The sequence below is a fragment of the Pogonomyrmex barbatus genome, unplaced genomic scaffold, assembly GCF_055798465.1.
Source record: "Pogonomyrmex barbatus isolate J1 unplaced genomic scaffold, ASM5579846v1 scaffold17, whole genome shotgun sequence".
Classification (NCBI taxonomy): domain Eukaryota; kingdom Metazoa; phylum Arthropoda; class Insecta; order Hymenoptera; family Formicidae; genus Pogonomyrmex; species Pogonomyrmex barbatus.
In genome coordinates this window covers 76,569-96,359 of record NW_028297113.1, presented here as the reverse complement: position 1 = coordinate 96,359, position 19,791 = coordinate 76,569, and the positions used below count along the sequence as shown (strand labels likewise).

At 24.2% G+C, this 19,791-nt stretch overlaps 1 protein-coding gene across 4 annotated transcripts in view; it reads right to left on the bottom strand.

Annotated features, from left to right (window-relative positions):
* Positions 1–6,184, bottom strand: part of LOC105426301 (phosphoenolpyruvate carboxykinase [GTP]) — a 138,686-nt gene extending 132,502 nt beyond the window's left edge. The window contains exons 1-3 of one of the 4 annotated variants that reach the window (XM_089074225.1): positions 6,124–6,184; positions 5,151–5,491; positions 1,362–1,622 (exon numbers count right to left, since the gene is read on the bottom strand). In XM_089074225.1, the coding sequence (XP_088930351.1) occupies positions 1,362–1,622; positions 5,151–5,371 (482 nt within the window). In that variant the 5' untranslated portion in view covers positions 5,372–5,491; positions 6,124–6,184. Of the gene's footprint in view, positions 1–1,361; positions 1,623–5,150; positions 5,622–5,878 lie in introns of those variants that run through there. The other 3 variants (XM_089074223.1, XM_089074224.1, XM_089074226.1) reach the window with 3 other exon arrangements.
* Between the last annotated feature and the right edge of the window lie 13,607 nt (positions 6,185–19,791).

Genomic DNA, 19,791 nt, shown 5'->3' with positions numbered 1-19,791 from the left:
AAAGATTATAAAGATAATAATTATAATGTATGTACGTGTGTGAGTGTGCGTGCATGTGCGTGTGCGTGTATGTGCGTGTGCGTGCGTGTGCGTGTACGTAAGCGTGTGCGTCATGTATATGCATACGTGTATGTGAGTGTGCGTATATGTGTATACATACAAAGGATGTCTTATTGATACAAATAAATATCTCGAAAAATATAGAAAACATGGAAAAACATATTAAATGAAACTTATAGGATTTCAAGCCACATGATTGTAACATTGATTCATCAGCAGATGGCGCTATTAAAATTTTTTATGGTTTTTTAAATATTGTTATACATATTTTTTGTTACATAATATGATTCCTTTAATTATTCTGAATAAAAATATCAAAGTAATAATTTATGAAATATTTTATAAAGAACATCGTTGATAGTGATGTATGTAGGTCCCCTAAAGAAATGCTTTTTTTTCTTGGAAATTAAATATTGTATTTTATTAATTCTGATATGATCTGTTATATATTAGTAAAGAAATAAAAACCATAATTCATATTTATGGTAAAATCTATTTCTAAAAAATCAGCTAAAAACAGATTTTTTTTAATGCAAAAATAAAATTCTTATAATTTTTTTTTTAAATTGAGTAGTTTATAGTGAGTACATTATTGATTACATTAAGTTATTTTACAGTTTGTAATTTCTTGAAAATTTATTTTATTTATATTTTTCTTTTTATTTTTTTATAATATTTTTTTTTATAAATTTTTATAATGTAGTTTTAAATACCATATCAGAATGTAACATAAATCGGCATCTAGCTGCTACTAAAACAAATATTAGAAAACCTAGTAACTTAATCTAATATAACTTTTATAATTGCGTTATTACTTGTGTTATATAAAAGAGCACAAAGGAAAATAATTTATTACTTCAGTATTAATTCCTTTACTATAAAGCCACACCTAAATTCTAGTAATGTTTACTTTGTCAGTTTTGATATTCAATTTCTCAGATACTCACTTGTGGTTACCATACAAAACAATTAATTATTGCAAAATACGGAACAATATTATAAAAATTGCTAATCATATGATAGAAAACACTTTCAAATTTGTTATGTTTTTAAAATTTCATATTTAACTTTTGCTTAAGAAATACAGTACAAAAAGTAATATAAAGATAAGAAGAAAGTAAGTAATATAAAGATATCGGCGACTCCTCTCTAGTTATTCCGGATTATTGTATTATTCTGTATATAAAATATAAAATATTTCATAAATCATTCTCTCGTAAATTCATTTTTTTATTTATTTTAATAATTTTTATTTTAATATTTTTATGCATAGAATATATAATACATAAGATAAAACTTACCAATTTTCATATTTTGGCAAACATTCGATGGTACCATTTTTCTGAAGAATTTTTAGCATTTGCAAATATTCAAGATCTGTACCATTACATATATAAATATCTTTAGGACTGCACAATGAAGCGCATTCTTCGATGTAATAACGAAGTTTGGATGAAATCTCAACTATGCATGCATTTAATAACGGTATTTTACTGATATAATCAAATCCATTTTTAATTAATGGATTTTTTGCTGCATGAGTTACAATAAATCTTGAAATTCTGAAAAAAAAATGTTTTTATAAAAACATTAAATAAAAATAACAAAAAATACATCACAACTTTGATTATAGTGTGCATATGTATGTGTATATAGAGATACCCTGTATATAAGTATATCAAATATTATATCTGTAATGTTTTTCTGACAAAAGATTTGCTAATTTTTTAAAAATAAAATAATTTTTTAATAGATTTATAATTAAAAAAATTATTTTAATAATGATTTAATAACTTTTTAAATAATATACACATGCACATATATGCAGATATATATATATATATATATATATATATATATATATATATATATATAAGCGTGGTTCAATATAAGTATGTTGATATATAATAAATTAGATATGTGTAAGTATGTTGATATATAATAAATTAGATATGTGTACTCTTATTTAAAAATTAAGATTTTATAATAATAAAATTCACATATTTATATAAAATTTTTTTCTTTATATATACAATTATATATTTTAATCATAATTCTTATTCTTCAAAACATTTATAGCACTTTCGATTATAATAGGTATGAATTAATCTAAGATCGATTAAATTCAATATAGGTCATGAATTCGAATTCGATTAAAAATGTGTAAAGAGAAAAGTGTATAATAATTAAATTATTAATTTTATTGTGAAATTTATTGTGAAATATCTTCCATATAAATATTTTTTTTATTTATCTTTCAGAAATATAAAGTATATAAGGATTTAAATAAGATTATAATAAAGTTGATCATAACTTTAATAATCTCTTAATCGTTCATTACTTTCAGAGCGATCAAAACATACTTATGCAAACATTATTAAAAAATCAAAATCTTTTTAGAATTAGATATGGTGTGTGTGTGTGTGTGTGTGTGTGTGTGTGTGTGTGTGTGTGTGTGTCGTGTTCGTTGCGTGTGTAATACATTTCGTTCTGAAAACTTTTTTATGTAATTGCAAAAAATTATAATAATATAATGATTTGATATTTTTCAACATATATAGTTTGTTTAAAAATTGAAATTCTTTTATCTTATGTATACATTTTTATAAAAAAACCTATTATATTTTCCTCCGTTATATATTTTTCAAAAAGTGATTGTTTTAAATATAAAATTGTTCTAAAATGTAAAATAATAAAGATAAAATAAATAAGTAATTATAAGTTTACCATCATTAGTTATATAAAAAATGAGTTATTTCATAAACATATATTGTCATACTGCATTTATAATAAGTATCCGTTATTTATTAAAAAAACTAATATACAGAACAGTAATTTATTTTTTTATTTATTAAATTATTTCATCCAACATAAACTAATTTTATTAGTAAAGTTTGAATGTATGAATAGCAAAGATGTATTGTAAATTAAAACACATATGATTTTTATAATCTTTGAAACAAATATAGAGTATCAAAATATAGAGTATGTTGTAAGTTAAAGTAAATCACTCGAAAGATGAATTAGGAATCTAAAAACAAGAAAAAAAGTTAACATAAATATGAACATATGTCTGGAAATATGTTGTTTTCGAGTTCGGCATTTTTATGTTGAAATTTATATTTGAAATTGTTGTATTTCGAATTTCAATATAAAAGTGGCGATAACTCGAAAACAACGCATTTCCGGACATATGTTTATATCACCTATTTTTCTTGTTTTGAATCCCCTCCCGAGCATTTAATCTCGACGGAACACCCTATATATATATATATATATATATATATATATATATATATATATATATATATTGAACAATACATCAGAAAGAAATAAGATTATCGATATTTGAACAGCTTTATTAATATGAACTAAAAATAAAAACCCACAAATTTATTAATACAATTTTTAATTTTTGATAAATATCTGAAAATCAAGAGATTTAGAAAAAACTTTAGACAAAAGTTATATGATTTTGAAGGGGACACATCATAATATATATTGATTATCATAATTTGTCCCCTAAATTATATTAATTTATTCACAAATGATTATTGGTATTTTTTTATAGGCACTATTTTTTAAAGAAAGAATAAAAATTTAGAATACATTTACATTATCTTTTTAATATAATATGATTTCTTCAGTTATTCCATACATAAAAGCATCAAGAATAACGTTATCAAAAATTAAGTTTATAAGACATTTTATTCTTATTATTTTATTTAACATCAATTGTAAAATATCTCACTTTTAATAATATTTTTTAATAATGATATTCAATATATGATATTATGCACAAAATAATGAGATGAATTAATTAATGCAAAGAAAAAACATAGTTATTTTTTTAGAAAAGTATGGAATTGCATATTGTATTTCTGCACAAAGATGTCAAAACATCATTATTAAGAATGAAAAGTTTACAATATATTTTATATTTCATGTCAAAATATACCAGAATAAAAAAAAGTATCTTGTATTAATGTTTTAATAGCTTTAATGTTTTATGTAAAATAACTAAAGGAATCATATATAAAATAATCATAATTCTGTTTAAAACAATTGGATATCTGTTTTGCTTTCCTTTTAAGAGATGAGCAGCAATACTTTATCTATCATCTATCATAGAAAATCTTAATAAATCCTAATTATAAAAATTATAAAAAAAATTTTCTCGTTATTTTTAATAATTTCAAAGAAAAATATCTTGTAACACATTAAGTAAAAAATAACTTTATATTTTTTATATTTCTTTACATCTATAATTTCTCATACCATATTTTATTTAAAATTAAATTTTTTTTAGTAAAATTTATTGAATCACAATATGCAGACGAATTTTTTATAAGTTATGAATTATCTTAATAAATAGAAAAACAAATTTCTTACTAATTTTTACTTTTTAATTTTAAACATGTTTTTTAGGCGAATTTATAGCAGAATTTTATTGCAAGTTTATTATTTTGTTTTATATATATATATATATATATATATATACATATATTATTTATATTATAAAAATGAATTTTTACAATTCGACGCGATAAATATTTTTTTGAAAGAAAATTGAACTTTAATCACTATTGTTTTTTTTTATTTGTTATACTACATTTTTTTATTATATATATATATATATATATATATATATATATAAAGACAAAAAAATATATATATATAACTTTAATCACTATTATTTTTTATATATATATATATATATTTTTTTTTTTGTCTTTATTTAAAATTTGTTGTAAACGTTTAACTTGTTATTAAACATATATAAAATATGTTCTTATAATATTTATAAAAGTTTTCGTAATTTTTATATTTATAAATAATTTAAAACATTTTGCATTATTGCCGTATTTACTGATATAGTCAGATCACTACTTACAGAAAATTAAGCATTATTAAATCCTTTTTAATTCTTTGAAATTTTTAAAAATATTTATAAAAAAAATATGATTGGTTATTTTTTCCTTATTTTTTTCTATTGATATTCTATTTTCTAAATTTAAATTTTTCTATTTTTAATTAATAATATTATTATTATCTTTTTTATTAAAGAGCTAACATAGATAAATACTTACTGTGAATGATTGACATCAATAACGTGTGGCATCTTGCGAGTTTTTCTGATTGTGGAGACAGATGGTGCGAAAAGATGTACAGTACGGTTGATTTTTGGAATTGAAATTAAGTTGAGAGGATTGCTTCTGACGAAACAGCAATTAATACAGATGTTTCTTTTGCTGTCGAATTGTCGCGAAACTCGCATCAAATTCGTCCAACTATATAGTTTCGGTAGCATGTTGCTGTCTGTAAAACACCTCTTTTATATGCGATTGCAGAACGTATTTGCCTACAGACGAGCCCCGATGATCCTCCCGTTTGATTGGTCGATAAGAAGAGTCGCCGTTGGAGTCGCCTTCTGATTAATAAGTGGGGAGTATAAAATCGTGACGTTTCGGACAGATATACAACGATGATAAAATAGTCGTGGCTAAGAATTGTATGCTGTGACTAGTATAATATTTCTGATATGCGCTATGCTTTGTCCTTGATAATCAAAACCTTTCGACTTTAGTTTTTCAAAATTCGAAAAAATAGTTATCAATGGAAGAACAAACATTCGAATATCAATTAATGCAAAAAGTACCAAGATATATTTTTTAAACTATGAATTATTATCGAAAACAAACGGCAAAAATTTAACAAACTAACGAAAAGAGCATCAAACAAAGCAAATATCAAGAAAGTAACAAATATCCACTATACACACTGCTATACCACAGCGTGAAACGATATGTGAACTCACTACATATTTCACGAAAGTAAAAGTTACTTGATAGCGATGACGTTGATTAAACTCGCTTTCGCATTAAATTAAAACCAGTGATTGGACGGATTTTATACGAAAGTCGTCAGTCGTTCTCGCTGTTCTATTTTCATGTAACTGCTTGCTTGCCCACTTACTTTCCACTATCTATTTTACACAGTCTTATTTACCATCAATACCATCAGAAAAACTACTATCCATACGAGTAAAACTATTATCCGTACTTTGCACAAGTTTAATTATCCAGCTGCAATGACAGGATTGTGCCTTATATTTAGGCACTCGAACTCACTCGTTTCATAAACAGTGATAAACATAAAACAGTGATAAGTGATAAAGACTCATAGAACTTTATTTAATCATGTTTGTAAGTAACTGATATATCATTCAAGAGACAAGGAATTATAGCATTGAGATCATATCATCATTATCAAAGTCATATTTATATGCTTTTTTTAATAAGTATCAGATAAAATATATTCTACAGAGGATTACATGAAAAATTATAATAACATATATTATAACAATACATTCTATACGCATATGTGTGTGTGTGTGTGTGTGTGTGTGTGTGTGTGTGTGTGTGTGTGTGTGTGTGTGGTGTGTGTGTGTGTTTTACATAAATTAAATAAAACAATATATTTACATGAAATATAGTAAAAATAAATAATTAATGCATGTCTAAAATAAATAGAAACATAAATAAAATAATTATATTTTTGGTTATTACAAAAACATTTTTAAACTGTTTCTTTCGTAGAAAATATTTTAATTATATTTATTGTTTCTATAATATTTGTTTAATTTATATCATTATTATTGAAAGCATAAAAGCCGAAAAAAATGTTATAATTGTCAATTTATATTATAATAAAAACATGAAAAAATATAAAGCTTCTTTATTACTATTTTATGTTTTATTATAAACACATTATATGTTTTAACATATACGTGCTTGTACTACATATAAAAAGCAAAAAGAAATGTACATAAAAAAAGGATCTGATTTATTTTTCAAATTAAAAAAATAATAAACAACTCTATCTTATTATTAAATAAAATCCATTTTTATATAAAAGTTAAAAGTTAAAAAATAAATTTGTATAAATTAATATTACTCTATATGTAATTACAATAAATATGTAAGTATAAACGATAAATTGATACCAGCCAGACACATATTAACAATACATGTTAACAATATTATAGAATATATATTATAGAATCACTACGTTGAAAATCTGCTAAACTAAGTAGCAAGTAATTGGTGATATAATTACTGAATTTATTTCACATAAAAATTTAACAATCAAGATCCTGCTTGTCATGAATCGGTCTTTGTTACTATTGTTAAATATATAAGTATTTGTAATTCATATATATATATATATATATATATATATATATATTTTTTATTAAATAATTAATTACAATATAATCATGTATAACTATAATTATATTTATAAAAAATTTTAATCATACATGAATAATATTAAACATATATTGTGTGTGTGTGTGTGTGTGTGTGTGTGTGTGTGTGTGTGTGTGTGTGTGTGTGTGTGTGTGTGCATGCGCGCGCGCGCGCGCGCGTATATATAAATATAATTAAATACATCCATAAATCAAGAATGAAAACTATCATTCACTATTTTTTATAATTATATTTATAATTTATATATTTATTTTTTATAATAATCATAAAAATAAAAAATTGTTATTTTGTCATATTATCATGAAAAGTATCGGATTTATAAATTATCGCAGCCAGACAGTAAATGGACTACGGACCAAAGTCAGGAGCGGAGTCTATCGAGGTTATGACGATAAACCGGTATCTATCAGTAACGGCTCTCATGATTAATGAAACATCAAGATTATAGATCAGTCAGTAAAAGAAGTTAACATTGCATAATTATGTATTTTAAAATTAATTTATATATTTATTATACTTAATACTTTAAGTATCTATGAGCAAATTCCGCAAAGAAAGATTTCATAGATTTGCTGATAAGAAAGACACTGAATGCAAACAATTAAACAAAAAATTTTTAAATCTAAAATATATAATTAATTCTACATATATTTTAAATTTTTAACTGTAAACCTACAGCTTTTATTATTTTTATTAAGACCAAATTTTATTTAAATTTCTTTGAATATTAACAATATTATTAGAAGAGAATTCCTATTTATCATTATCATTAATATAATATAAATACTTTTACAATAACACAATTTGTGTATATACATATTTTCAGAAAACTTTTTAATAGCTTAACAAGATCTATGTACAAATTATTACACAAAGTATTTCTACTTTAATCAATGTAACTTGAATATATTTTAAACATTAAATAAAATCTTGAGGTTTAACTTCTTTAAAATTGTATGGTTTCAAGATGACCACGTGATTATAGATTCATTCGCAAATGATGCAGCTAACGATTTTTTCAGTATCATTTTTTTAGATGGAATTAATTTCTTCTACATAATATAATTATTAGTCTCGAATTATTTTGAATAAAAGTATTAAGATAAAATTATCAACTATTTAGAGATATTATATATTCTAGAATATTTTGATACGAAATATAAAATATCTTCTAAATTTTTTATTTTTTGATAATCATCTTAATACTTTTATGTACAATATAATAAGATTTTTATGTACAATATAATAAAACGAATTAATTGATAGAAAGAAAATATATAATTGTTTTTCAAGAAAAGTATACATACATTTGCATATTAGAAATTATATAATTTTTTTGAAGTAATTATGTTATCTTTTTGAACCAATTGATTCGTTTCATTATTCTGTACATAAAAGTATTATGATGCACTTATCAGAAAATGAATAGTTTTTCGAGATATTTTATATTTTATGCCAAAATGTGCAAGAATAAAGTATAAAATCTCATAAACTATTTTTTGATAATTTACCTTTATACTTTTATAAAGAATAATTAGAAAATCATGCAAAAAAATTATATAATTTTACTAAGAAATTACACTTTAAAGAATTACGCTTATAAAAAAATATCGATAATGCAGAATGGATATCTAAATAAAACATTGAAATATTTCAAAAATTAAACTCAGTAGGCAAAAGTTTCAGACAAAAGTTAAAGATACGTTAATATTTTTATGCATAGAATAATGAGACAAATCGAATGATATAGAAAAAGTATGTGATTATTTAAAAAAAATATATACTTGCATATTATTAATTGCATAATTTTGTTAAAGCAATAAACTAGATCTCAATATCTCATCTATTAAGGTTCGGCTCTCTTGCGGTGTGACATAAATTATTTGACGTCAGAGATGAGAAATGACATGCAAAAAGTTTCTTGCAACGTATAGTTTTATTTTGTACTTTTCTCTTAAAAATATGATATTTTCATATTCTTAAAACTTATAAAAAATACCAGAAAATAAGATATGTCCAATCATATAAAAATGTGAATAATTCTTGAAATAATGGTATACTGCTCTTAGATAGCTATTAGAAATCATCAAATCACTAGATGTTCATAAAATTTGTAAATTTCTCTTATAATAAGGGAAAAGTACAAAATAAAACTAGACGCAAGAAACTTTTTGCATGTCATTTTTCACTTCTGACCTCATAATTCAATATGACTGCAGCAAAAAAACTGAGCCTTAAAGTAGCTTATTCTTAAAGTATTCAAATTGATCAAAATGAGATACTGTATTATTAAGCATATTATTAAAAAAATTTTATTTATTAACATAATGTATCTACAAATATTGCAATATTTAATAATGTATCTACAATTTATAATTATATATTTAAAGTGTGTTTATTACAGTACTTAAGTAATTTACTTTAAATGTTTTTTATTTATATAGCATATATTATAAAAATTAATAAGAGCTGCCATGGATTATTGGTGTGCAAAAAAATTTTATTTAAAAAAACTTAATTTACAAAATAATAATTTTGATAATTTAAGTTCTCGTCAATACACAAACATGTCCGTGGACATGTGGACACTATAAATTACAAACTCGCAATGATCAATTATAAATAACAGATATACACACATACAAATGCCTACGCATTTGTACGGCCTGACGTGCTGGAGGCTCGCCCGTTTGGACTACGATACGCTTATCGCAACATTGCATAAGAAAAGTTGTTTCGTTGGCATGTTGTATGTATTGATACCAATTTCATAAGAAAAGAGAATCCAAATTACGTAAATAGTTACGTTCTGCTTTACGTTTCTGCTTTTATCGTAACTTTAACTTTTATATATATTTTTTTTTTATTTTTAATATTATTTCTCTTCTGCATCTCTGTTTCTTTGTTCTTTTCTTTACTTTTTTTACTGCTTGCTGTTTTTACTTTTAAAGTATCATAAAATCTTTCTTTTCTTTTTTTTTGTATTATTTAAAAATATTTCCATTTCATATTTATGTTATTATAAACTTATGGCACAAGATAAATATTATAACAAGACAAAGGAATAATATATATATTAATAATGAATAATTAAGAGAAATTACATTTATAACAAATATTTATGCTAAAAGTGCAAGATAAAAATAAATTCTAATATACGTAAGATGTTAATATATATAGAATAAATATGTTAATATGTTAATATATATAGAATAAATATGACGCAAATCTTTTTTAATTTTTATTTATTAACTAATAAGAAATATCTGATATAATTATTATTTGATTTCATCAGCTTTTGCTTCCATTACAAGTTTATGTTGTCTTTCAAAGTTTACAAAACATATTATATCTTGTCTCATCATAAATTTTTAGTTAACAATTTTATTTTATTGTTTCAAAGTTAAATTAGTATTAATAATTGAGTTTCATTAATTTTGATAGCAAATATACTTGAGTATCTAAAGCTTACTATTAATAAAAAATATGTTTTAAACAAAATTTAAACAGTCATTAAAAACATTTACTATTTATGTGCGAAGACTATGAAATGAATCTTAAGCTAGAATGATAGAAGAAAAAACAATGTGATTGAAAAATAATTGTATCAAATGTTTATTTTTAATTAATAAATAAAATATAAAAAATAAATTTAAGTTACATTTATTTATTGTAATAATATCAAAATTTTTTCATTATCCAAAATGTATTCATCCCGTTATATATTTTTTTTTTACATTTCTCTTTTTTTCTTTTTTACATTAAGCCGCATATTACATTTAGTTTTAAACACTTAGTTTTAAAAGAAATTATAGAAAATGTATGCGTAAAACATATTTATAATATAAATAGATAAAACCCGTAAAACGTATACATGCTTATGAATGTTTTGTAATACAAGGTGATTTATTTTAATCTTAACGGACAAATATTTCGAAAAATATGGAAGATAAAATGTTTCAAAACAAAAGTTTTATGATTTCAAGGAGGACATAAAATAGTACCATTGGTTTGACCTTAAATAACTATTTGTAACTCACATGAAGGTCATCTTCAATTTTTTAAATAAAAATCCTTATTTTTTATTGTGTATTCTTATAACTTACCTTGAGAGCTTTTCAAAGTACTATTATAAAGTTGTTTTTTATTATTTAATTTTTTGAATTATAAGGTTTGAATTTGACATACAATTTAATATAAAGTATAAAATATCTCGTAAACTATTCATTTTTTGACAACTACATCTTAAGCAGTTGTATGCAGTTGTATATCGAAAAATTGATTTTTGAAAATATTTATTTTCGTAAACTATACTATCTAAAAAATATTTTTTGAAAATTTGAATTAAAATTATATCGGAGATATACGAGTTTGAAGAGCGCTGCACAAAGTACTTAGAGCAGGTAGGGCACCGTAACTGCCGAGGCAAGACAGCCCCTTCTGTGTAAAATTGGAATGTAAATTGATATTTTGGAGACAGCTTCTGCAGCAGAAGCTTTATGGGTCTGAAATAGATTCTGTGTAAGTTAAAAAATAGTAATTTTATTTACGAGAACTAAATCTGAAACTTCAATTGTGTTTTTCTCGAAATCAAATTTTTTTCAAACATACAAATCGATGAGCAAGATATCTCGGGAATCGTTGCATCGTCAATTAGGCTAAGATTTTTACGGGCTTTTTTTATACATCAAATATTTGTCCTTGAATGATTGATTTTTTTTCTAATAAAATTTTTGTTTTTAATTAACAAGAAAAAATTTAGTCATACAAAAATTGTACTTTTTCATTTAACGGCTATCATTTTGTTCAAAATGAAATTTAAAAAAATCAATTATTCAAGGATTACAGCACATACTACTGTGATCAAATATAAACGAGATTTTTGTTATAGAGTGAAAAATCTTTATTTATTCTTCAAAATCAAATTCGTCGCCTTCAAAATAATCCCCTCCCGATGCAATACACTTATGCCAACGCTTTTTCCAATCCTCGAAACACTCTGAAAACTCTTCTTCCGGAATAACCTTCAATACCTTCTTCGTTTCGGCTTGTATCTCCTCAATCGATTCAAAACGGTGTCCCCGGAGCGGTCTTTTGAGTTTACTGAATAGCCAGAAGTCACACGATGCTAAATCAGGCGAATACGGTGGTTGTGGAACGATATGGGTCGAGTTTTTGGCGAAATGGTCACGAAGAACCAGTGCAGTGTGAGATGGCGCATTATCGTGGTGCAAAAACCATGAGTTGTCTGCCCATAAATCTGGCCTCTTGAAGCGAATAGCTTCACGCAAACGACGCATAACACTCAAATAATATTCCATGTTGACAGTTTGACCCGACGGAAGGAATTCATAATGCACCACACCACGATAATCAAAGAAAACTGTTGACAAAACCTTGATTTTTGAGCGACTTTGGCGCGATCTTTTTGGTCTTGCCTCACCTTTTGCACGATATTCGCTCGATTGGTCGGTTGTTTCCGGGTCGTACGCATAGATCCAAGTCTCATCTCCAGTTATCATGCGTTTCATCTTATTCTGGTAGTCAGAAATCATTGTTTCACACACTTCAACGCGACGCTGTTTTTCCAAAAAATTGAGTATTTTCGGAACCAAACGAGATTTGACTCTTCTCAAGAACAAATGGTCTTTCAAAATGGTCTGGACTGATCCAAATGAAATGTTTACAGTATCGGCAAGTTCTCTAATTGTCAATCGACGATTTTGAAGTACCAAATCTTTGATTTGCTTCACGTATTGTTCATCAGTTTTGATCGTCTTTGATTGGTGGTTCGTTTTTTACGCTTTTTCGACCATCTTTCAACATTTTATACCAGTCAAATACTTTTGGTCTTGATAGAGCCTGATCACCAAAAGCCTTCTGCAACATTCTGAACGTTTCAGTAGCAGAAATTTCATTCCGCAAACAAAATAAAATACAATTTCTTTGCCCAACAGAATCACACATCGTAAAAATCGAAAAAAATACTTTTGGATATTCACAAAAACGAGCATTCACTATTAAACAAACGAAGAGAATGACATGAAAGTTCACACAGATGTCAAAAACAGTACTACCAACTTAATCAAAAAAATATTTGTCAGAATCAATGAACCCGCGCAGTTTAAATTTAAAAATCTCGTTTATATTTGATCACAGTAGTACTAACGAAACAAGATTAGAGCATATACTAACGAAATTAACGAAACCGAATTTCTGATTTCATATAATCCAGTTTCAAGAAATTGTGCTCACCGCAAAGCACTTTCAAAAAAACATCTTTCGCAAGAGTGCCTGTTATTCGTATGTTTTCAATATTATATCTTGAAAAAATTTGTATAAGTTGTAAAATATATGTACTTTTAAATACTATATTAAATACTATATTAAATACTATATTACTTGCGAAAGAAATCTTTGTATGTTTCTAAAAAAAAATTCCCCAAAATTTCATTTTTTGAGCTATGCAACTGCATATAATCCCTTAATACTTTTGCTTAATATGCACAGAATAATAAGATAAATCAATTAATATAAAGAAGAATCATAATCGTTTTTCAAAAAGGATACATCATTGTAAATTTTCATTTTTTTGAAAAACAACTATATATCTTCTTTACATCAATTAATTCATCTGCTTATTGTATGCATAAAGATAGATATTAAGATATAGTTACCAAAAAATGAGTTTACAAGATATTTTATACTTTATATCACAAATTGTATGTCAAATTAAAGTTTCATATCTTAAAAGTACTTACTGAAAAAATATTATAGTATTTAAAAATATTATAGTATTTAAAAAGCTCTCGAGATCAGCTACAAGAATGAATAATCAAAACTGCAGGGTGCAAATTGCAGGTTTTCATTAAAAAAACAAGATTGATTTCCATATGATTTTACACGTACTATCTACGATTAAACTAATGACACCATCGTATGTCCTCCTTGAAGTCATAAAACTTTTGTATGAAACATTTTTCGATATTAGCTTTAGTTTTCAAAATTTTGGCTGTTAAAATTAAAATGAATCACTCTTAATATGTAATATAAACTATAGATAAATGCGCGGAAGTCCAGTAAAAATAATAAAAGAAATATAAAGCAAAAAGCAAAACTAAAGCAAAAAAAAATAACAAAAAAAAACAAATGTTTCTACTCCTTTTTTTAGAAATCTAGAACTAATAAGCATCTTCACATTAAGATGCTTATTAGTTGTAGATCTCTAAAATTTATGTAATTCATGTTACTGTAATTCATGTAATTCGTATTACATATATGCAGACGCGCACGCATATGTTCATGTTCACGTGTATAGGATATTCTATTTTAAATGACACAGATGAATATCACGAAAAAAATTATAAATTTTTGCCAAATAACGTTGCAGATAAAAGTTGTAAAATGTTGAGAAAGTTTTATGATTATGACATTGATTCATTTGCAAATGGCGTTGTACTGTGTAGATTTTTTTATGGTCGTCATATTTTTAAGTAAAATTATATATTTTTTTTGTTACATAATATGATTCCTGTAATTATTCTGGATATAGAAATATTAAAGTATAATCATTAAGAAGTCAATAGTTTACGAGATATTTTATGTTTTATTATGACATATTTTGACATCGTTAATATAGAGAAAACATATAATTGGTTTTTAAAATAGTATGTACCTACTTGTATATTAATTATAACTCTTTTTAAAGTAACTATGTATTTTTTTCATATCAATTGACTTATTTTATTATTTAGTGTATAAAATACTAATTCAATATAAATAGTGTATAAAAATATTAATTAATAGTTATTAAAAAATGATTTACAAAACATTTTATGTCAGAATATGTCAGAATAAAGTATAAAATGTCTCGTAAATTTTGGTTGACTTTAGTAATTACAACTTAATATTTGTATATCTAAAATAACTAAAAGAATCATATTGTAATAAAACATAACAAAAAATATAATAATGATATGATTTTATTTAAAAAAATAGTGATCATAAAGAAATTTAATAGCAGCTTCATCAGTAGTGAACGAATCAATATTATAATCATATAATCTTATCAAAATCCTACGACTTTTGTCTGAAACATCTTTTCGTATGAACTATTTTATAATTGCTTCAAAGAATTACTTTTAAAACTTGTCAAATATATTTAAAAATATGTAATGCATACAAATTATATATTTATATTCATCGAAGATTTATCGAAGAGGAATAACATTTTTCTGATGATTTTTTTTTTTTATAATGCATTTCTATAACTAATCTTTATTTTATCGTAAAATATTCGGAATATAATTATACATATTTTCAAATTATATATAAAAATTATATATTATTTTCGAATTGTATATAATTCGAAATAAATAACCGTTCTAAGGATATTTTAAAACATTTAAATGTTTCAAATATATTATACATATATAAAGTAATCTTAAAAATATTATTCAGATTTGATAATTTACAAGACATTTTCAAAATTTTAAAGTATTTTTTAAACTTTTTTTATAATAATATTCTTTGTGCAATCTATAATTCAGTCAATAATCAGTAATCAATATAACATAAAACAACATAAAAAGTTTTGTTTATTTAATTAATATTTATAAATATAAATATAAATATTTATAAATATAAATATTTATTATTTATTATATTATGAGAATAGGTGAATATGACACTCTCTCTCTCTCTCTCTCTCTCTCTCTCTCTCTCTCTCACTTTTTCTCTATTTTTCCTGTTTACTTTTCTACCTACCTCATCATCTATTTTTCTTCTTTTTTTTATAAGCAATTATGATTTATTCACAGCATATAATATATTTAATGAAACAATTCAGATTTTGTAAAATGTAAACATTTATAAAGCTCAATATATTGTTGAATATTACTTAATGTATTTATGATAAAAGAACCCCCTGCGAATGAATTGAGAAATTGTTTGCTAAATATTATCATGGTCTTTAACCTCGATACTTCGTAATTAAGAGAGGAAATCAGCGCTAACTTATATTTTAAAATCAAATATTACGACACATCCATATCAAGAATTCAAGTTTGTGAGAAAAAAATTATCACGTCTATCACACATTTCACAAGTTGAGAAAGCGAGTATGATAAACTTGATTTTTTTTAAATATTACGATTATGTTATATATAGAACTCAATTATATTAAAACTGTAATATTATAAATCAAGAAATTATAGAATATTATGAATTTTTATATGAGAGAAACAAAACCATACGGAATAAATAACAAGAATTTTATTTGTTATATACTATTATTATATTTCCCATTTCGAAAATGATATTAATATGTGCACATTAACTTCTGTTATGCGTATGTATGTGTTAAATGTTAGGAATAATACTATGTACTTAAGGATCTGTCACAATTATCCAGAACCAATTTAATTTTTTTAAAAATGTGTTATTAAATATCCCGATAACAAAACCTATAACAAGCAAAACAGATTTTGAGTAGAGCCTGTTACCAACATTTGATGACAGAAAGAAAACAAATTGCATACAGTGTTTATAATATCTGATAATGTTGGCAATTGTTGTCAATAGGACAAAGTCTTCTGATATAGCAGACTCTACTTGATTTCTGCCACCAATCTGCTGGCATAGCATAATCGATTTAGAAGAATAATCGATTGTGGTTGGCTAATTTCTTAAGTCTCACCTCTTAAAGCAGTGTGTTTTTTATAACATTGTGACAATAAGTAATAGAAAATATATAATGTAATAATTTTAACAATAGTTTTCCACATCACCCATGAAGTTTTTGATGCATTTTTTTTAAGACTTATAAGAAACACATATAATACATTAATAATGATTATAATGATTATAATGAATTAATAAGAAAATTTAATGTTTAATATATGAAAATAAGTTATTTGAAAAAATGTTTTATTAATAGTTTGACGGAAGGGCTATACTCAGCATTTCTGAAATGGGGACACTCCTGAGGCCACAGCGATCGGCAACTCGGCCGTCAAGCCTCGATCGTAGTGAGAAGACAGTAGGCATCACCTTGGAAATCGACCTGAAATGTGCATTTCGTTGCGAGCACTGTCTTAAAATCTCATAGACCATAGACATAGTATATGACTACATAGATAAACCGAGCATACTATATACCAAGCAATGGGCGACATATGCAAGTGAGAAAACACCTGATTTTTTCTCTCTCTCTAATAGAAGAAGATGGGGGAAACATTAAGTGGAGACTGCGTATATAATCCCTATCACATATATCGCGTAATCTCAATCTGTCATCAATATTACCTCTAAAAGTTCTATATGGCAGTTCCAAACATAGTTATTTACATTACCGACTGTAACATTTATCGAGAAACGATAACATATTTATTGATTGGAATAAATAACATGACCAATTTCGAATATAATGTAATTTAAAAAATACTGGCAGTTTATCTAATACTCCAATATTTTGCATTATTATAATACAATGTAATTAAGATGAAACTATTCGGAAACATATTGACAAGAGCAAGAATACAAGACAGAAACTGGAATTATTTGATAAATCGGTATATCAATGATTTAATATCTACACAACATTTCTAATTGAAATCCAAATTGAAGAATATGAGACAGAATTTGGATTTACTTAATAATTTACTTAATTGATACATCATTGATATAATTAGTTACACAACTTTGATAACGATCTATTATAACCAGAAATTAATTTTGTCATTAGAAATGTTGTGTAGATATTAAATCATTGATATACCGATCAATACTTTCCGTATAATTAATTTTTACGTCATTATAGGAATATTCAAAAACTCCAAATAAGACGCCTGAAGGATCTAAAAAATGTCATTTATTGAAAAATAAAACATCTTATAATATTTAAGACAGTTTTTAGACATCTTTAAGACGTCATAATATTCTCTGGGTTATTAGAATTTGAATGAACTTTATATATAATATACAATCATAATATAATTTAATATAATCATATAATTTATACGAAAATAAATTATATTATATTATATTATATTATAATATATTATATTATATTATATAATATATTATATTATATTATATTATATTATATTATATTATATTATATAATTATAATTATAATATTTTAAATATTATATAAAAAAAAGAGTCTGTTATAATTATAAAAAACCATAGAAACTTTATATAGAATATTTTTTTAAAATATATTTCTCCATTTCATCAATAATTAATTGCGATCAAATATATACATTAGCTTTGAAAACTTACACCCCTTTTTTGTTTATAATTTAAATAAAAAAGCTTCACAAATATTTTTGCAAATTATGCGACGAATCGATTCCAAATTTTGTACATTTATTCTATGTATCTTCAATAATATGTAAAATAAAAAATATTAAAAAATGTTAATTTGTTTAAAAAATATAAAATAATAAAAAAAGTATTTTTAAAAAAACTTGATTTTTTGCGTACATAATAGTATGATTCAGAATGATCTGAAACAAAAGATTCAAATTGCATTTTATTTATTAAAAATGTATGTAAAGCAAACACAAATGTATGTAAAGATTGAAATACCAAGTACTTGGATAAGTCAACTTCATGCTTCACTTGTTTTTCGACTGATATCATCTTAAAATTTGTAAAATTACAGAATAAGACAATGAATGATCGAGTTTATTTTATTGTAATTGTTTTTCGTTCTTCTGTTCATAAATAAATCAATAAATATATGCACGTAACATCTTCTTCTTTACATTATATAAATATTTCGCTATCTATATAAATACAAATATGTGTATAGAGTGTCTCATTTTAATTCCCCATTCAAATATTTTGAAAAATACACAAGATACGAAAAATGTCAGACAAAAGTTATAGGATCAAAAAGAAAAAATAATGCTGATATTCGTTTGATCTTGTAACGACTGTAAAAACTTCTGTCACGTTAACTTGAAATTTTTTAATAAAACTACTTTCTATTTTCAATTTCAAAATTTAATAACTGATGTCAAGAATTTTTCAACACTATAATGAAGTTTTCATTAAGTACTTTCCGAATTACATGTTGAATGTTACTATACCGTCGGCATTAACATTACCCAAGGTGTATCCACATGAGGGTAATAACACGGAAATAACACGTTTTTCGTCGAATGTTAAACAAGAATAAAATGATATCCAGGTGCTCAAGTATTATTTCCGAATTCATGGAGGTCGGATTTATACCACAGTACGGAGTATTTATATATTATATATACAGTATTTATATATAGTAGCGCAACTCTTCCGATTTTAGCGTGTACAAAATTGAAGTGCACATGCACAAGCTAAGTAAGTAACCAATCACGTAACTAATTTTTTATCACATTTCTTCTTGGATTTTTCTATAGCGTTTTCTGTCATTGAAATTCCCAACATATTAGCGGGAACAAACGTCTGATAT